The sequence below is a fragment of the Harmonia axyridis genome, chromosome 4 (assembly GCF_914767665.1).
Source record: "Harmonia axyridis chromosome 4, icHarAxyr1.1, whole genome shotgun sequence".
NCBI classification, from domain to species: Eukaryota; Metazoa; Arthropoda; class Insecta; order Coleoptera; family Coccinellidae; genus Harmonia; species Harmonia axyridis.
Window position 1 is genome coordinate 23,477,052 of NC_059504.1, and position 22,323 is coordinate 23,499,374.

At 35.5% G+C, this 22,323-nt stretch overlaps 1 protein-coding gene across 1 annotated transcript in view; it reads right to left on the reverse strand.

Moving 5' to 3' along the window:
* Window positions 1-22,323, reverse strand: part of LOC123679228 — a 76,273-nt gene that overhangs the window by 17,397 nt on the left and 36,553 nt on the right. Inside the window, exons 2-3 of the mRNA XM_045616687.1 lie at window positions 1,330-1,480; window positions 1,100-1,240 (exon numbers count right to left, since the gene is read on the reverse strand). Coding sequence (XP_045472643.1) covers window positions 1,100-1,240; window positions 1,330-1,480 — 292 coding nt within the window. The remainder of the gene's footprint in view (window positions 1-1,099; window positions 1,241-1,329; window positions 1,481-22,323) is intronic.

The following is a 22,323-nucleotide window of genomic DNA, read 5'->3' on the forward strand; positions in this document are numbered from 1 at the left end:
GTTAAACGAGTGAGTATACTCTTGTGTCTAATTTGAGAGGAATTTGAATTGAACTAAGTGCAAATCTCCCTCAAATCAGTCAAACTCTTTTTAATGCCTTCGACATTTTCTTTGAAAGAAAAAGGATCAGATAAGAGAGTGAAACTACGATCCGAGGATTCTTGGGAAAGTAAACCTCTCAAAATTTTACGTTTGTCATCCACTGATGACAGGATCTCAATAACTCGAATAGCAATCTCATAAGTGAGTTCATTCTGTTTTAGAAAATTTGGGTTAAGAGACATTTTCCAGAAAATTCAAAGAAATTAGATAAGGTAAAAGGAAAAATTGAAAACTTAAAAAAAAATCCAATCTAAAAAATCAAAAATGATAATTTGAACTATCCGAACCAGGATAATGATCAACCCCGAATTAACAGTCACTTCCACCAGGAAAACTGAAAGATCTAGTGATCGAATGCCCAAAAAGACCTGAACTGCCCCACGCTGGGTGCCAAAATTGTGTAACCTCTTTGTTACAACTCAAAATGCCCGAGCCCAGTCGTTTATATTGAGGTGTGGTTCTGATCTCTAAATTCACCACAATGAAAGGGACAAAAATCGAGGTCGATCAACAACCTCTTATATTCACACAAGTATTTTACAACCTGATTTTTTGAAATATGTGGTACCAGAAAAATTTACATACAATATTTTACAAAATGGAAAATATGTATAAGTGCATCCGAAATTTTTATATGTACAAGAATAAAGTTTTACGAATATAATAGAGGGAACAACTATATGAATTCCGCTGCGATAATTATCGATACCTCTCATTCAAAAAAACCAGGAAAAGAAATAAATGACAATTTCACTGTATCGGGTACACATGCACGAAGATACGCATTGGCGTACGCCCAGATTTTCATCAACTTTCTTGTTTAGTTGAATATGCAATGTAGAATGCTACAAAATTTGTCCGTAAACTTAAAATAGATATGTTCATTACAATAATAATAATAATATTTTTTTTTTCTAATGTGCTTCTCCATCTTGGAATTTCATTTGCTGCCACTGTGACACTGAATTTCAGAACTTTCTAAAATACAGATACTCACCTTTGCTCTCCTTTCTGCAATTAATTTCTGACAATATCGCTCGATAACCATAACAGGATGATCAAACATTTCTGGTGGAGCTTTGGAAAATGGAACTTTTCCAGTTAGAACTAAATTTTTGACTCTCTCCATTTCGTCCATCTGAAATAAAATAAGTCGTCAATCATATAATGAAAACTCTTATCCAAAAAAAAAGAATAGAAAAAAAAAACGGAAGTCCGATCATTTACCTCTCTGGATCTGATCCTTTTCTCTGCGGAGTTTCCATATTCGATCAAAATCCTTTGCTGCAATTTTTGCATGAACTCTCTATCCGTGAGGCTCACGCAATTAGATCCCATCAATTTTTCTAATCTCGATGTAACCAGAGGATGGCGAAATCTTAAAATAAAAAGAAATATCCAACTCTAGTAGAAATCAATGGTTTCCAGCAATTTCTCGAGAAATAATGCAACTCGAAGCTATTTGAAAAATAATCTACTTTGCAACTTCTCAAATTAAATACATTATACGAGACATTCCCTAAAATTGCTCCAGTCATATGTCTATAAAACATAATTGTTTTTCACAGAAAATTTTGAAAAATTCGAAGTGAAAAGTTGCAAATCAGTTTAGTGTAATACACCTAAAGAATACCTAAAATTAGTTTTAGATAATTTCGATTAAAATTTTGCAATCATTGAAAAATTGTTGATAATCTAGTTTCAAAAGAATCATGGGACCGCGTTCTTGAATGTAAAAGTTTTTCCTCTTGGCTTTGAGGGTGTCTTTCAACTCGAACATGAAATAATTATGATTAATGATGATAAATGGGGGACTGAAATGGCTGAAGATTTCACGACTAGATCCTACAATATGTATATATCAGAGAGTGAAATGGAAATACTTTATTTTCAGATGATTTAGATCTTAATCGGAAGAAATTTAATTTACTTACTTTATACAACTGTGTAATATATTTAGATAGATAATGTTCCAACGATGCTTTATTAAGGCTAAAATTTATAATTTTTTTTTGACACAGTATCATTATGTTCCATCAGAAATACATTCCCTAATTATTTGGAAATACACAGGGTGTACCCAAAAAGTGTATATGACCAATTTTCTTAGGCTCTATATTGAATTTTCCGACGCATCTAATAAATGTACCCTAGTTTGTTTCAAGTTCCATATGCTTAAGAACTTATCGTTTTTGAGGTATTTAGATTTTCATAAGCTGGAGGGTCTTTGGAGAAACCTGATTACTCCCGAATGAATGAATTTATTCATTTTATTTTCAAAGTGGAAACTAGAAGAACGGAGGTGTGTGGGTAGGTACTGAATTTTTGATGAGCATTGTTAAAAATGGGAAAATTCATAAATGACCTATTCAAATGTTAATATCGGGCTTATTCCGAATATATATGTTTATACAGGGTGTCTCAAGTTTGATTTCCTATTAGACGTTTCTGGAGAACTGAACCTATTTTAAATCTGGAAATTGGGAGGATTATGATATTGTTCGACATCCTCTACCAAACTGAAATATTCTCGAAACCTGAGCACTTTCAGTTATACAGGAAATCTCAAAAAATTTTCATTTTTTCTTTTCTGATATGATCAAGTTATTGATTCTGAATATACAGGGTGATTCCGGGGGAGACCGTCAGATTATAGGAGAAGTTTACACTAGTCAAGGCAGTTTCGAAACAATGTTTGGTTTATGGTTTGGGGCCTTTATTGAGAGTCTACAGGGTGTTTTGTCCGATTCGAGCAATTTTTTTTCATTCATAACTTTGGTATGGCTTGATTAATATTGATGAAATTTTCAGTGTAGAACAATATGATTGTCTTCTTTCAATAATTCCAACACTTTATCGGAAATACAGGGTGGGAATTATTAAAAGTTCAGATTAAATTTGCAGATTGAAAAAACACCCTGCACATTCCGTTTTCGAAAATTCGCTACCTGCTTCAGATTCTACCATAAGTTTACATTACTGGAGCGTTTTTCTTTTTAGAATCGTTGCATTCATTTTAATGATTTTCAAAATATACACAAAAACCTTAGAAAAAAGGAAATATGCGTAGTGGGGATTATGTTCGTCATTCCTATTCTCAATATCTCAAGTATAAACCCTTTTCACATGTTAGAAGTAGAGGAATGTGGGAACATTGTGCCTCACCTGAATTTTGGAAAACTCGTCACAGGGTGTTTCAAATATTGTATCGAAAATTATGATCAAAATTAGCCCATAACTTCTGTTTTCATTTTTTCATGATAAAGTTAGATTCTGCAAAGAGAAAAAATGACAGTGTTCTAAACTTACATATGCTCTTAAATTCAACGATTTCTGAGTTGTTTTAGGATTTTCTGGATTTGTGTTGTACGTGGAGTCAAATTCATGAGATCTTTCATAATAACAATAAGCTGTGTTCCTAGAAGATAAATTGTTAATCAATATTCATATCACGGATCCTCACAAAACGAATGAGATCACTTTGATTAATTTTTTCGCTGGTCCTGCAAAGAAGCACAGGCCAACAAATCAATTAAATCATTTTTACGATGTTTATCCAACTCGTTTATCATGGAGTCTGTAGGTATTCTATGACACCTGGGAATGCAATGAATCAAGTTTATAAAACGATTTCACATTCCAAATACTGTTATGCTTCGGATAACGGGTCCTAATAAGTTATAAATTTTTGAGATATAAGACATGAAAAATCACCCCCTGCATCCCTTTGCGAAACGCTGATTTTCGATCTTCACTTGCCAATGGTTATTTTCTGGAGAACGGTTTCTGTGTAATAAAAATTTGAAATATAAGGGATTAAATGTCGATCTCTGTATCATTTTACGATTCGCTGTCTTTTATTCAAATTATTTTCAAATATGGTTTTGCTCCGACGAATTACCTACTTTTTGAAATACTGAAATATGGATAGTCAAAAATGAAACTTCTTCAATTCCCAGACATAAATTCGAAATTCAATTTTTCTGTATTGCATTCCATTCTTTCGCTTCAATTCCATCAACTCCGAGATCCCCATGTTTTTTATTGTATGCTGTAACGTTATTCTAAGATAAATTTTGGCTTCTATGAGTGCGCTTTAGAAAATTAAAGCGAAATATTGGAAAATATGAGCACTTCTGAATTACTGAATTCATGCTTCAATACTACTCTTAGTGGTGTTCAAAGTGATTCACTCCTTGAATTTTGGTGTCAAATTGTTTAGGGTATTTTGTGCTCATTTTGTGCTAATTTGTATCGTATGTTATGTATTTTGTTTCCATTCACTCTTCGAGATATTTCGAGTGTGAGTCATCAACTTGACACAGCGTCAAGTTGGTGACCACGGGAAAAAATCGAAATATCTCGAAAAGTGAATGGGCGCAAAATGAGCAACATTTTTTTGAAGAAGAAAATTTTCAAATTTGCTTATATGAGTCACAGCGTCAAGTTTGGGACTCACAGGAAAAACTCGAAATATTTCGAAAAGTGAATGGCACAAATGTCATAATATACGGCACAAAATGACAAATTGAGCTCAATTTATCGATAAAAAAAATTTTCATATGTCACAGCGTCAAATTGGCGACTCACTGGAAAAAACTCAAAATATCTCCAAAAGTGAATGGACACAAAGTTCATAATATACGGCACAAATTGGCACAAAATGAGCACAAAATACCCAAAATAATTTGATACCAAAGTACCTATAAAAGTTTTTGGTTGTTGAAGAATGGAAAGCTAGAGATTTCTGAGAATAATAACACCAATTCAAACGAATATCAATAAGATATTCAATTTGTTCAATGATTTGACAAACACAGTGATGATTATTATAACGCGTTTAGCATGCAATAATGTCTTCAAATTTTCAGATTCAATGATTTCCACTTCAGAATGACAACAATCAAATACTTCAACATAAATTTCATTTACATCACTGATTTCTATGACATTCACAATTTGTTCAAAAAGTTCAATCCCTAATTTAGTCGATGGAACAAATGAAACTTCCCATGAAAATAAATCTGAAATGGAAATCGAGGTGATTATTAAATCAACCTGCCTACTTCTAGATTGGGTGCCGGATATTAAAATATGATAATACCTGCAATTTACTTCTTATTCCAGGAGTGGAAGACGTACATTTTGTTTTCAGAAAGAAATCATAGCTGGGTTTTCCAACAGAAAAAATCACTGCTAAAAGAAGGTAACGTTCATGTTATTGCTGAACACTTGCTTTCAGCTACTTTCGTTTTCCATATTCGTATTCGAATCGACTAATGATATTGGTCTGGGGGTTTTCGTGTAGGATTTGGATTTCTGCGTAGCCTGTTTGTCATTTATTATATTGGTACATGAGGTGGTAGAATGCCAGGACAGGGTTGACTTAGTGAGATTCAAATTAAATTGGGTAAGCGGATATAAAACTGACCGAATAAGGGTGTCATATTGTATAGTTATTTTTCCTGAAAGAATTAAAATTCTTCCTCAAGCTTAAGTAAAGACGATATTTTGGGATTAGTCAGGTTAGTTTATTTTTTGGTTACTTTGAAAGGGTGATTGAATTGACCCAATGAACATTTTAAGATTTTGATTATTGGGAAGGAAGAAAACTACATTATATTCAAGGGATATTCACAGGTTTAGGACCAAGCAAAAAAAACAACTTCTTAAAACTTCATCAAGACTGAAAATGGAAACAGAAATAACAAAAACAAATCATAACAGTTATATCTTACCTAGTTCTGTTAGTTGTTTAAAACATGTATAAATGGCATATATGTAAGAAGTAGCAATGGTCAAAGAGTCAAGAAATATTTCATTCAATTCATTTAATATTATAATATTTCGTTCAATAGCATCTAGAATAACACAGAGCGTGAGAAAAAACACATGGGCGAAGAACAAACACAATGTCGCGCATTGGACGCACAAACTAACCAACAAAACAACTACTATAGTAGTTCACCTCAACGGTACTTGAATTGTCTGAACAAGGAAATCAAATAATTTCACGATTGATGTTATCCTTGAGTATCACTCCTATGATTCACGGTATTGTTCAAATTAATATGAATCATCTCGCTCAAATTTCTCTTCATCCAGTTTCTCTCCCAATCCAAAACTGAAATCTTTTGGAAGTCAAATTGATCTACTGTACTGAAAGAGTGTAAAGCCAGCCTTGTTTCAGCTTCTTTAGCTCTAAATTTCTCATGGCAATCATTTTTATGTTGTTGGGCTCTATTTGAAAGCAACTATTTCGTCTGTCCTATGTAGCATCTATCTGCGCAAGGAATTTTGTATATCACGTTACAACGATCATGAACGCTTGTTTTATCTTTCAAATTGGAAAAGAGTGATCTAACACTCTTTATATTGTAAAATACCAGCTTGGAATTTGTGGACACTTCACGGATCAAGTGGGAGGACAATTTCGGCACGAAAGGAAACCTGAAATAACTCCATGTCTTCTGTGGTTCACCCAACCGATCTCTACTAGGTGGAGGCTTGTACTCGTTGATGATCCTATTAACCAGAAGAGAGGGATAAGCATTAAGTTTCAAGATTTGCTTCATCTTCATCAAATTCTCATGGAATTCACTGCTGCTTAGATTGATAGCACTGTGTAACAATTTTTTTAGTAAGGAAATTTTATATTTTCTCCACTTAATGCTAATCCCTCTCTTCTGGTTAATAGGATCATCAACGAGTACAAGCCTCCACCTAGTAGAGATCGGTTGGGTGAACCACAGGAGACATGGAGTGAAAAATGTGGAAACGGTTAATGTTTATTTCCCTTTTTTTTAATTCTTAAATTTCAACGATTCGAATAGAAATAAATTCAAACTCGAATACTCGATCATATCAGAAACGAAAAAATTTCAAAAAAATGTTTGGAGAAATTTTTATCATTTCCTGTATAAAGTGAAAGTGATCAGGCTTCAAGAATATTTAAGCTCGGTAGAGAATGTCAACAATATCTAATAGGCACTCGAACTTGGGACACCCTGTATAGTGATGGCCCTCAAATACAACTTATCAAATTGGCACACCTGCGGATCCTATTTCATTTCTCACCACTATTCCACCCTTGATACAGTTCCATGTTCGGGAAGGGTGTCGTGACAAACAGTACTCGACGTCTAGAGTGCCAAGCGACGCCGTTCCTGGCGCCGAACGTCGCGGCGGTCCCTACCTTGTCAGCCATACAGGGGTGGAGTAGCTACTGCGAATTTTTTTTTGAAATTTCTATAAAGTAGATTTCGAATAGATAAGTTTTTTTCTGTTACGAGAATTAGGATTGACAAGTAACAAAATATCACTACCTAATTAAATACTTCTTTTCCCCCGGAAAAAGTGTTTTTCAATATTTATAATTCATATGCTGATATGGTTCTTAAGGCGCATTCAACATAAAGATTCTTGAAATCTCCATGTGGACTATTTCTTATTTCTCCAGTTATTACTCTCCGCCTGGAATTTACTCTCAATTTTTCGATGTATCGTCTATTCTAATGGTGTTAGAGCCGGACTTATCGCTGGTAACGGAAATCATTCAAAGTTGTAATCAAATTTAGACGTAGAAAAAATCAACGAAAAGGTGAGAAATCTTTTAAAAGGCACAAGTACTTAAATATCTCGTAAACTGTTGATTTTTGGTTATCACTAAATATGATTCAAACGACAGCCAATGAGTCATACTACATTGATAGAACATTAAAATATTTAAACATTTGTTTATTTATTCGAGTATGTTACATAACAAAAGATAGACACGTTGTTTTTAAACGTATTAATACGCTTTTATTATGATACCAACAGAAACATTGATAGAACATTAAAACATATAAACATTTGTTTATATATTTGAGTATGTTACATAATAAAAAATAGACACGTATGAAATATTCTTGTTATATTATTGGTTCATTCTGAATATTTCGAACACAATGTTTGGTGAGACATACTCGACGAAAGCTAATTTTTTGAGGGGATTGCGTTTTTTCATCCCGCGGTCACTGATAGAATAGTCAGTTCGGCATTCTGTGATCTCTGTCAAATACACCTTCCATTTCTGTAGCGAAGGAATTAATTTTCAAGTTCACAGTACGTGATGTTCCCAACACCGCTCGGTGCTGCTTCGCTTCAGTTATCTAACGTGAGCTGACAATTTCAGCGTGTTATGGACGACTTTGCTGGACTAGCTCAGAGTCACTACAAGTGTATATACAGGGTGTTTCCAAATTCGACGTGTTAGTATGACTCATTTGCTGTCGTGTAAGCTATATTTATTGATATCCGAGAATTAACAGTTTCCGAGATATTTGAGTTCTTGAGATTTTGAAAAAATTTTCCACCTTACTTCGTTTTTCGTCAATTTTTTTCTACGATGACTATATTTGATTATGATTTTGGATTATTTTCATCAGAAAAGGATTTGATATGTATGAAGAAAGCAAAACTATGCTGTATTTCATCTTGAAAAAGAATTTGTATGGTTTGAAAGTTGGTAAAAGAAAAAAAGAAAAATCAATTCCTAATATCAATTTGCCGGCAACTTTCGAAATTCACTATTAATGTATGACAAAATTATTCGAAAAAATTGCCAAATTCCTTCTTTATTACCTAAAAAGTTTTCGTTAGAATGCAGTCACTAGTTTTGTTTCAGCAGATTTTTTTTTAAATAATCTTCTGAATGTTCGGCATAATTATAGTGAATGTGGGTAATCAAATGGGATCAAGATCCCAATATACTGCTACTTATAAAGTATTCTATTATTTCGTACAAGATTATGTCTACGTTTATTAATGCTGAATATGCAGATAGTCTTTTTGTGTATCGATACAGCAAAGGAAATGCTTCCGAGGCTCAGAAAGATTACTCACGTAGATTCCCAAACAGGCGTATTTCCCACATGAGTGTCTTTTCAATCAAATACAAAAAAGTATGTTCGATCATGAAGAAAAACCGTTTGCATACCTATCACTACACTCCAGTACAAGGATTAGAAGATGGTGATTATGCTAGAAGACTTATTCTGAAATCTGACATAGAGAATGCTAGATTTTTTTAGAGGATCCTATGAATAGAAGAAGCAAGATGTAGTAGGGAAGGGGTGACTAATTTTCACAACCTACAATACTGGTTGAATGTAAATCCGCATTTGATAAGGAAACACCATTTCAAAGGAAATTGAGCGTTGATGTTTGGATATGAGCAATAGCTAATTTTTTGATAGGTCCTTATTATCTACCTGATAACTTAAACGGAGAAAATTATGAAGAATTTTTGAGAACGAATATGGACAGCTTTTTGGACGAGGTTTCTTTGATTGACAGACGTGAAATTATTTTTAAACAGGATAGGTGTCACACACAACATAGGATAAACGTTCGTACGTTTTTAAACGAATTGTTTCCTAATGGGTGGATAGGTAGGGGAACATGTATGAACACCCTGTATTATATAGTAAACAACCGCTTAAGTAAATTGTGTGAATGTTTGAAAATGATAGATAGATAAAAAGGAAAGATCATTCCTGTATTTCCAGGATACTTTACCGTAGTGCGGTCTGCAAGACTGCAAGAAAAGTTTGATTTGCTTTAACTAATACCCTCTTTAATCTTACTCCACCTACTCTTCAATACCTTCAAATGGTGTCATTTTCCGTCAGTATATGCAAGGAGTCAATTCTGTTAGTTATTTTCTGTGAAAAAATATGACTTGAAATTAAGAAGCGGTCTGTGAGATCGCACCACGGTGTTTGTGTCTCTATTCAGATTGTGTTCACTTTACATTCGAAAAGCAATTTTTGGAGATTATAGTGGGTACGTTCCAGACTTTTGAAATGAGCGAAATACCTCCCTCATCCAAAAGAGTCCAGTTTGGTGATCCAGACTTCGAAAGTGTCTTACTCCAATGGACAGAAGAGAAAGAAGTAATGACAGTTTTTGGGAGATGATACTGATGGAGAAAATGCTGATGAGAAAAATTAGACAAAAGAAATGAATGTTTCACTTGGTCATCCAGAATTTAAAAAAGACATAATATCATTGCAAAATTTGTTATAAACCGACTTCTGCTAGTATTCTACGATGGCCGATGGACATGTTTTTTTGTGTATTTGATATCAGTGGTTTTAATGCTCATGGTCTCCATTGAGCTTTCAAGAATAAACAGAGAATGAAGAAGACAGATTTTCTGAAAATACTTACGGACAAATTAGTGAGGACTAACTTGCAGAAACGTTTAGTGAATAGAAAGCTGAAACGTCACTCCGCTCTAAAAAACGTAGAATTTTATTCCTTCTCTATAAAGCTGGAGTTAGAAAAAAAAATGTTAAACTTGTCCAATCAGAATTAAAAGAAACACATATTCTATTCCTTCCTGAGTACGATGAAGCTGAAGTTACACCCCAGAGTGTTTCCAAATTAGCCAACACCTTTTTTGATCTCAAACCGCAGTACAAGTACACATTCTCCAATACCAGGACACACATCAACAGTTGATCATGTAGTCACCAACAGATCTATACATGCATGTCAGTAAGGAGACCTGACTAGGCGAGAAGGCGAAGAATGAACAGGCAACTTGCCTACATTGGAGAATGAAGAAGAAGCAGATTTTTTCATTTCTGGAGATCCTCGAATATATTCAATGAAAAAATCAACTCCCCCAGCAGAATAACGACTTTACAACTCTTCCCTGAGATCATTTAAATTTATTTGATGAGGGTTAACCATAACTCCAAAAACCTACTTGATAATTGGTGGATGCGCTTCAACTGAAGATAACTCGATGTACGAGTGTATATAATGTTAATTGTTTATAACATTTTATGGTGAATAAATTGAATTGAAATAAATTGAACTGAACGATTTCCTAGTCGATTGACTCCGTGAATCTTACTACGGTGGCAACCCCACTTCACACTTGCATTTGCCTACCTACGCTTATTCAGCGATCCCTCAGCACCTCAGAGCAATAAACATTATAGCGTATTCGACTGGCTGATGCACCAGTGCGAAATAAGTCGAGTTAATTATGTAATTTTTTTCTGTGAAGATAAGATGAAGGTTGAATAAGAAAAATCTGATTAATTTTAATATGTATTGTGTGTACAACTTTGCTTCCGCCCTTTTGCATTTGTGTGCTGCAGTGGTAAATGGTAGTTGAAATAAATAGATTGTAATACAATAAGCTTAGGTATGTGTAAGCTGGAAGAGATTTCTGCATTGCATCGTGACTGGATACGAAAAATGGGTTCATTACGATATCCCAAGCGCAGAAAATTATAGGGATATCCCAGACATGGTTCAAGGTCATACTAATACTTATGAGTTGTTAAAACCGACTGAAACAATCACAGGCGATCGTTTTTGAACGCAATTAATGCGTTTGAGCCAAGCATCCATAAATAAACGGCCTCAATACAACGAGAGACATGATGAAGTGATTTTGCTCGACCGCATATTGCGAAAGTGGTCAAGGCATACTTGGAACGTTGAAATTGGAACGTTGCTCCCTCGGACTATCACTTGTTTAGATCAATGGCACACGGCCTGACTGACCAGCACGTCCGGTCTTATGAAGAAGTAAACAATCGGATCGATTAGTGGATCGCTTCAAAAGATGACCAGTTTTTTCAACGCGGGATTCGTACCCGAAAGATGGGAGAAAGTAGTGCCCAGCGATGGAAAATACTTTGTATCATAAATGCATAACCAGTTTTTCAAAATGAAGCCTCGAATTTTGGAAAAAAAAACGACGAAAGCAAAGTTGTACGTATATGTATAAGACCACTAATGACCTACACTGCTAAAACTCGGCCAGATACTGCAAAGATTAGAAGATTACTAGAAACGGCAGAAATGCGGTTGTTCAGAAGAATAACTGGGAAGACATTGCTGGATAGGGAGCGAAGCGAGGCAATCAGGAGAACATGTAGAATGGAGAATTTAAACGAGTGGATAATGAAGAGAAAGGTCGAATGGAACAGGCACATCAACCGAATAGTGAAAATTGCTCGAAAGGAATGATGGAGCGACAAACTATGACCTAAGGAAGCGAAGAATGAACAGGCAACTTGCCTACATTGAATAATGAAGAAGAATTTTGTTGAAGAAGTTGAAATTTATGTATGGATTTGAAGACAGGTGGGCCTCATTGATGGAGTCTTACTTAGGCGAGAGAGTATGTTTTGTTGAGATCGAGCAATCTCGCTCATTTGAATTCTATGCTACATCTGGCGTTCCTCAGGGCTCTAACTTGGGACCTTTGCTCTTTCTCCTGTTCGTAAATGATATACTCAATGATAAAGACATTTCCATTTTGATGTTCGTTGATGATTTGAAGCTCTTCTGTAGGATATTCTCTATTGCTGATTGTGTTCGATTACAGGGGGCGCTTGATGCTCTCTTCAGATGGTGTAAAATGAATATTCTGTTGCTAAATGTTTCTAAGTGCTATGCAATGTCATATACCATAAAAAATAATATGATTCTTTATAATTATCGGGTTAATAATCATGTTTTATCCTGTGTAATTGAGTATAGAGATTTGGGGGTATTGTGTGACAGCCAATGTTCTTTTGTGCCACACTTGAATCAAATAATTTCCTCTCTCAGTAAAACTTATGGATTCATTATTCGTAATGGTGGGAGATTTTAAAATTTGTACTCGTTTACATTATTATTTAATAGTTTTATTCCTAGCAAGTTAGAATATTGTAGCATTATTTGAAGACCCATTTGTAATTGTCATAGAAAACGAGTTGAATCTGTACAAAGAAAGTTCTACAAGTATTTAGTTTGGAGAGAAGATGGCGTTTATCCTCTTGTAGGTTTTAATAATATTATGCTGATTAGTAGATTTGGAGCTGTGCCCATAGAGCATAGGGTCAATATAATAGCACCTATATTTCTTTATCAGATTGTATATATAGTTTAATTGATTGTAGTTCTTTATAAGATTGTATATAGTTTAATTGATTGTATAGAATTACTTGAACATATAATAATAATAATAATAATAATAAAAGTTTATTTTACCCAACAGGAAATTTCCCAATAACAGGGTAACATATTGGCAATATATATATATATATTCTTTTGAGAAAGAGCAATACAAAATATTAATTTCAAACAATCAAGCATATGTGTCGATGAATCTCAGTATTAGCAGAGGAAATGTAACGGGGCATCATACATTTCAACGTATGATACAAGAGAACAGATAAAAACCTCAGCAAAAACTCTGTCTCCCCGTAGTGACTGGTTTGTGTAAACGTTTACAGAATAAGCTGACAATGAATAATATGAACAATTATCCAAACAAAATTACACATTCAATGATACAACAATAAACAATAACCGCCCCGAACTAAAAAAACAAATTGAACTCAAGTTCATCAGCAGCCCTGCACAATCGATAGACTGGAGCCTGCTCAAGTATGTTAGTCCGAGGTTTAGGGAGTCGAAAAGTTGATGTGGTCCTCGCTTCAATTCTTGGTACACGAATGTCAACCCTGGACAGTAGATGAGGTGAATCAATTCTTCCAGTGACAAGCTTTTGCGCAAATTTAGCGCACTGTTGCTTCTGTCTCTCCTGTAACGTTGAAACTCGCATCTCCCGCATGATCTCCGACAAATCCGCACCACGTTCAGGATACCTGCCGGTCTTTCTATATTCAGCACACTTCAAGAATTTTCTATGAATGCGTTCAAGTGATGTTAGGTGGGAACTGTATACCTATCGGAAACCAAACCAAGTTGGCGTACTCTAACTTGCTGACGACAAGAGAAAAATAGAGAATTCTGAGTACTGAAACATCAGGGAACTCCCTGGAACACCGGAACACAAAGCCTAAAGATCGACTAGCCGAAGAACAAAGCTCCTCGATGTGAGGAACAAAGCTGAACGTCGAATCAAATAACACCCCCAAATCGCGAAACCGATCTCCACTAGCGATAAGACAATCACCAATAGAATAATTGAAGGTGAGAGGACGTAAGCTTCTCGTGAAAGTCAGCTTAAAACACTTTTGTATATTTAAAATGAGTCCATTGCGCGAGCACCAAACATTAACTAACTCCAAGCTGGACTGGAGCAGCTCCAAATCAGCAATTCCGCGTATCCTCAGGTAAAGTTTGAAGTCATCTGCATAGGCCAAGGCTAAGCAACTGAGACGAGCCAGAAGATCGTTGATAAAAACTATGAATAACAATGGTCCAAGATTAGATCCTTGCGGCACACCAGATGACAGACAAAATTCAAAAGACTTGAAGCCATTATAAAACACATGACTCATTCTTCCCTCCAAGTAAGATCTCATCAGGTCGACATATGCTGGACTGAGGCCAAAAAAAGAAAGTTTATTCAGCAACATACGGTCGAAGGCTCGTGATAAGTCTGTATAAATTACGTCGACCTTACCTCCATCATCCAGAGTCTCCGCGATAAACTGCGACAATGTTGCCAAATTCGTGACCGTAGACCTGCCCCGCATGAAACCATGTTGCATTGCTGATACATGTGGTCTAACATTATGACTGATATTAGCGTATAAAGCTTCTTCATATACTTTAGCAAAGTTACACAGCACAGAAATTGGTCTATAGTTCCCTACTTGTGATTTATCGCCTTTTTTGAAAATCGGAACTACTCGGGCTCTCTTCCAAAAGGTGGGAAAAATGGAAGTACGCAAGCTGACAGAGATGATTCGATGTAGAGGCTCAGCAAGCACAGTGCCACAGTTTCTGATGAAAAATGAGGGTAGCTGATCGTCACCAGCAGTTGTTTTATCAGGAAATTTATCCATAATAGATCTAATTTCATCTTCAGTTATAGAGGGCAAGACAACTGGAGGGAATTGGGAGAATGGAGTTTCGCTATAATCCCTGACTGCGTCCGGCATACGAACGTTTGAAAAATGCTTTGCGAACAAATCGACTATATCTCTTGGATCGTCATGTGATATTCCGTCGCTATGAAATACACCAGGAATTCTTATGCCACTCTTCCTATGGTTGATGTATTCCCAGAAAGAGGAAGGATTTGACTCCAAATCGCCTTGCACCTCAGCCAAGTAATCGTCGTACGCCGAAGAAATTCCAGACTTGACCAACGACCGCAAACGCCTGAAATCTCGGAGATATTTAGTTCTTCCTGTGGACCGCCATTTTGAACGATAATAATTCTTTAATCGGATGTTGCGCCTCAAGTCAGGAGTAAACCACACTGGAAAGCAGCGTTTCCCAGAGGCATAAGTTACAGTAGGTACATGATCTTTTATGACTTCGAACAATTTATCATAAAAATAGCGCAGAGCGTCATCAACATTATTGAATGTTCCAATCAACGGAACCGAGTGACGAACGCAAGGCCGGAAAATCAGCTTTCCTGAAGTTATAAAACGTATTGTTGCGTGTTGGAAAATTTATTTGGCGTTTAAAGGAGCTTCGGCTCACAATCATGCTCAGCGCGGGATGATACAGATCCTCCGGGACAAAGGGCGACTCAGAATGAACCACAGACACCTCGACAGTATCTCCTGCAAGGACCAAGTCAAGCAATTTTTGGTCTCTGTTGTAGATGAAGTTGAACTGCTGCAACTTGAGGAGGTCACAAAAATTTCTGAGCAGCACCGACTTAGGACAAGGAGGCCCAACACTAAAATTGGGAATATTAAGATCGCCGATTAATACGACCGTCTTTCCAAGAAAGCTCATCTCAAGGGCAGATGTGAAGGTCTCGAGCTGAAAGACAGAAACATCAGGAGGAACATAAACCACGCATATGATGAAATCGTAAGGACAAGTACACTGACACAAAACCACATCAATCAGCGGAACACGATCAGTCAAGAATTCAGTATTCAACGTTTTGTAAGAAATATTATCTGAAAGTGCAACCAGCACTCCTCCTCCACGAGATCTGCCGACCCTGAGAAACTGTCTGTCACAACGCACCACACTATATCCCGGCGGAACTATCTCGCAATCAGTCACCGAGTCACCAAGCCACGTCTCACCGATACAAATAATGTCATATGTATATTCACAGGCTGATTTGAAAAATTGAGGTAATTTAGAATTGAGCCCCCTGGAATTCTGGTAATAAATAGAAACACCAGGACGCTCACCGGCCGAAACAGAAGAAATATTCCTGTTGGAAGATACTAGTTTTTCGAGACAGAGCTCACTATCGTAGGAACACCCCTACATGTTTTATTTTGAGACCAGTCTCACCCTCGGCCACGCGCAGCTCCATCTCAGCCTTAACAGCCCTAAACATCCCCATCTGCTGTGGAGTCCTGTCCGGAGTTATGAATACTCCCGCATATTTATCCTTGACTTTCTGAAACCTGCGCAACACCATAGAAACCAACTCCGGGGAAGAGAAACGCACCTTCATGGGACGAGATCGTACCTGTTTGGTGGGATCGAATTTTCCGAGTCTAATGGGAGTAACAACTTGATCAGGAACATTACACTCCTTCAACAGCGACTGCACAAGCGCCACGTCCTCCCTTACCTGTTCCAGCCTGCTGGAGCCCCCCTCAGAGCTGCCATGAATTACTACATTACTAGCACGTTTTGTTCTTTCAACAACTTCCGCAATCACCTGCTCACTCGATGGTACCGATATATACATATATCTTTTTTGGTGCCTCGATACGGTTCAAGAAGTAATTCACGATAGATTTGTGGTGTAGGATCAGAGAAACAGGAAAATGATACTCTGTTAGTTAGCCGACGTTTCGAAAAAATTTATTTCCATCCTCAGGGCTCTACAAAATTTACGGAAAACATTATTTGTAACATTGATGAAGGTGTTTACAAGAATAAAGGAAAGATGAGCATTACCAAAAGTTATTGACTAGAAAATATCACAGAAAAGATGGTATAATTTAGATATACAAAGAAACATTATATAATTCAAAACATTTTTAGTTTAAAACAAGAATAAAAATAAAAAGTAATATACACACATATAGGTACAAACAAAGTACTTACAAGCTAGACAAATGTACCTTCCCATGTATCATTTTCCTATTTCTCTGATCCAACACCACCAATCTATCGTGAAGTAAAATTTTTGGATCACCACTTCAGATTTTGTCAAGAAGTAATGCTGTGTTCTACTGTAGGGCGGGTAGAACGAACGCCATTTTTAGATCACCGGTTAATTTCATGTGCAGATTGTTCAATTCCATAGCCAGCAGATGCGATATACATAATGATTCTCCCCGCTCTATAGTAGCTGCCTTTTTGGAAGAAATTGGTGATGTTCAGCCATGCTTAGGATAATTTTTTTTTCCTCACAATGTTTTTGTTAATTTCTAGTTCTCAATATTATGTTGGTATTTTTGAATTATATATTCCTGTAATTGGGTAATTGTTGGAAAATAAAATAAGTACTTATTATTAAGATTTTTTTTCATTTCTGGAGATCCTCGAATATATTTAATGGTAAGATCAGCTCCCCAGCAGAAAAACAACTTTACAATGCTTCCCTAAGATCATTCAAATTTCTTTGCTGAGGATTAACCAGAACTCCAAAAACATACTTGATAATTGGTGGATGCGCTTCGACAGAACGATCTCCTAGTCGATTGAGTCCGTGATAATTACTACGGCGGCAACCCACTAGCATCCGCCTTCCTATGCTCATTCAGCGATCCCTCAGGGCCTCGGCAATCTGAGTATTATTATAATATTTTTCCGGTAGCGTCTTCGATGGGCCATTTCTTGAAGAATCAACTTTACTAATGTTTTTGATCTTTGCTATCATTATAAATTTTCTCCTTCTTGAAGGATTCGATGGGAGTTCTGAAATCCGAAAGCTGGCCAAACTTTGCACTGTAATGAAATCACTTCATTTGGGGTGTTGTAAATCGATGAGCGGTGAGATCTTCTCTTATCGCTTTGCTCCTTATGCCTTCAGCTTACCCCTTTAATAGTTCTCAATATTTTCATCTCTGCTGCCCTCACCGTATTCTTCGTTTTTGTTATATACGGACTTTACTATCGGCGAACATGTATTTGTTTTTCCATATAAGTTCCTTCAGATAGCCAGAGATTCTTGAGGCTTTATTTACTTGGATACGTAGGTACTTCTTGTTGTAAGTTTTTGGAGCTTGTGATCTCGACTCCTAAGTATGTACAGGGTGGGCAAATAAGCGAGGTAAGCGGTTATCCACTCATCGTAGAGACGGTGGTAAAAATTTTTACCACTAAAGTGTACAAGAAACACACTGGAAATTGTTTTGAAGTTCACACCTCTACCGCTAGGGGGCGTAATAGCTAGCGTCGAGTAGAAAAATGAATTTTACTCGAAAATGTTTCATATAAAGTTGAAGAAAAAATATCATCACTGTAATCCTTCGAAAATTCTCTATCTTTTTGAATTGTCACTTTCGAATTTACGACATCAAATAAGGGTAGGGGAAAGGGAGAAATCTGACTGATTGAAATGCCTGTAACTTCAGTTTGGCTCAAAATTTTTGAGCATATTAGATCTCGTCTGAGAGGTAATAGCTTGTTGATTGAGGACAAAATATACTCATGATAAATTTGTTTTTGCTGCTTTCGATAGGGGGCGTTAAGTCCTAGGAGGTGATGGACAGATCCAAGGATCGGTAGGATCGCGAGGAATAGGACCAGAAACTCGACGAGGGCCAGAGGGACCATAAGGACCAGACACGACCGAGCTTTACCCTACTGATTCTGAATATCTGGGATTGAGTTAATGTTCCTCTCAGCGAGGAGTGAGAAAGCCAACGGCGAGGAGGGTTTTCTATCTTACTATTATAGGCTGAAGTCATAATGAGTCATTATTCGGGTGTTTTTAATTTGTTTGGCACACCGTTTTTTTGGGATTTTTTTTTTGAACAATATGAAAATTTCGTTTCCATGCAGTGAGAATATACTGACTTGAGTAATAAACCTCTATCGTCTAAGGATACAAATCTGTTTCTGAATTCTGAAATAGTGTTTCAAAATTTGGAATTCATATTCAATTACACATTTTCTGAATGAAAACATTAGCACATAAATCTACGCAAATAAAATTAAAATGAAAAAATGAAAAGTTATTTGGTAACCATCATAGTAAAAAACTGAATATGATTAATTTGCCACAAAAGTACCTATTACAACCTGCCACAATTATTTACTGCTGCGAATATGATACTTGTTCATGATTTTTGATTGAAGTTCGATTGTAGATTTGATAAAAAGGGTGCAATATGTATTCCAAAAAGGGAAAACCATTTCGAGAATTCATTGTAAATTTTCTGTTGATCCCTAGTTTCGCCTTTCATATATTTCATTTGCTTATTCAATATTTGTTTCCATTGAAAAAAAAAACTGTATTTCGAAAAAGTGTTGAATGTACTTATTCATATCGTACTACACTGAAAATTTAATCAGAATTGAAAGGGCCAAACAAAAGTTATTAATTAAAATTGAATCGGATGAATCAACCTGTCTCATTACTTATTGAGAGATGAATGACTAAATCTCTGGCTCCGTGGCTGACATATAATCTCAAATTATTAATGGAACAGAGGGACACAGCATTTCAAAAATTCAAAAGAATACGTTCATCAGGTGATTGGAAATTATAGAAACAAATTCGTAATCACACAGTATCTATGATTAGAAATGAGAAAAAATGACTTGGTCCTGCACTTTCGTTTTTCTTCGACGAAAATTGCTTCCAATACTTTTCCTACATTTGAGTTGTGTTGTCTTAACTCAACTTTTTCTTCAAAGGATGGTAATCAGATACAGTAAATTGTTCGAAAAACTGACAGACATCAGTCAGCAGAAATATATAGTCCTTTTCGTTTTCACATTTTTTTAATTTTTTGTGGAAATTTTCAGGAAATACCTTCTTTTACATGCGTGAAGCACAATATTTTTGATGTCTGTGAAGTTGCCCAAGAGTAGCCCAATATTTTGAACATGTTTCCTTTGGAAAAAAATGAAAGTACTGTGGTGGCTTTTTCTGATTTTCATAATTTTCTTGGAAATACGAAGAATTATCGTGGGAATTATTAACTACACAAGACAGCACAAATGTAGCACACATTTTTTCATCCATTTGTGAAAAAAAAACGTGCTGGGCTATCTTTTTCCAGTTTCGATTTTTCAGGATATTAGAGAAATTTTCGGAAAAATTCGACCAAAACAACTCAGTACATGTGTAGCACAAATTTTTTTTATCATTGTAATCCAAATTTCGAGAAGGCTTTTTCGATTTTTGGAATATTTCCAGGATAATGTGAAATTAAGAAAAAACATTCAACGGCACAACACAGCACAAACCTAGCACAATTGAGCATAACAAATTTTTCTCGAAAATCCAAAAGTGCTGGGTCAACTTCACACTCATAATTCTTGCTCAATTTTTCATGGAAAGACACGAAAATACTGAGCTGATATATATTTTTATTTTATCGATTTCCTGAGAAATCCGAGGAATTTTGTGAAAATATTAGCGGCACGAGTCAAACGAAAATGGAAAATGCCTTGAATAATTTTAAGAAAAAAAAGTCTTATGAAAAAAGAGCCGAAAACAATTCGTGATTGATCAACAAAAATCACTCATTAAGAAATTTGAAATAGGGCATGAAATTTAATTCGGTTATAAACAGGCAGGAATACCGACAAAGTTAATTCCTATCAAAAAGGTGCCGCATCATAGTCATAAATATCCAGATTGACGCTGAAAGACACGTGTCGGCACTCCTTTTGCCGACGAAGGAACAACATACAATTGGCAAACACGTTCGTGAGATACGAATATACGTCATACAATCCCCGTGAATAACAGAGTGAAATCAAAGGTCGCCTTCCACTACTACCCATGTCGATCTAGCTCAAATCTGAGGAATTAATTTGATTCTAACAAGACTCCCATATTGATATTTCTTATAATTTCAATAATTGAATTGAGAGAAAAACCAATGATTATTTCATCCTGACGTTGCTGTGAAATGAAATGAGGAAATCGGAGACCTTAGACCTTAAAACAATGCAACAAGTACGTCCCTCGATAAGAGAAGTGAATGGAACCTTGTCAACTGTACAATACCCCGTAATTTCAAAAAATTTTTATTTGACAGAATAATGCACACAGCTACACCGTTCATGTATGATATGTGATATTTATCAATTTTTTGGGAAAAGGGAAGGAAGTGATGTTTTTTTGTGTTATAGTTTTGTATTTATTAATTATTTGATACATAATTCATTTGAGTTTCGCAATTTTCAATTCTAGTTCGACGTTAATAATCTTCATCAGAAGAAATAAACTGAAAATAATAATTTTTTTCCTCATAAGTTGCCGAAATACAAAAATAATGATTATCTACTTATCAAGAACATCGAATTTTTTTTTGAACATTTTTTTTGTGAAATCTGATATCTTTCTCAATCAAATTCAACTGAATGGTCAAGTTCTTATTCGATTTTTTATGCAAATTCTTGAAATTTTGCTTTAATGATTCATTAGATGCACTCTTTTTCCTTCACAAAGAACGACTTGTTTTTTGACAGTTCTTAATGAACACAGACGATATAAGTGTTTATTCCAGAATCTCCTCATTAACACTTCATAAAAAGACCATAGGTTTATTTTTTTATTTATTTGTATTGTTTACAATGACCATACAATATTTAATCCATCATATCCTACATGGGTAGACAATATATTATGAAAAACAATAGCATAGAAGAAAATAAAAAAAAATAGATAAAATAATATAAACTACTAAATATTTAAGTACAGTCAAATAAATAAATAATATTTACACATATGTGTAGTAGTAGAAGGATGATAGATGACACGTTGGTTGACTTCTCATTGGTAGAATATTTCTCTTTTCCACTCTTTACACTCCAATTCATTGGCTTCCTCCATTTTATTATTATTTTTATTAGCCCTTTCGTTTTCGTCTTCCAAAATAAGGTTCTTTCAGTTTTTATCATCATTTTCTAATTCATAATGGCCCTTTCACATTTTTTATTCTTCTCCAAAATTCAATGCAGACTATCTGACTGGTATGAATCGCTTCCAGAAGAGTTGAGTTTTCTGATGCAATCGTCGAAATTCTTTGCTCATTCTCGTGGGATTTCTCCAATTATATTTCTCAAGCTCATCTTCTGCAGTTTCGGATATGCTTTCCATCGAAGTTATTGTGTTGTTCAAAT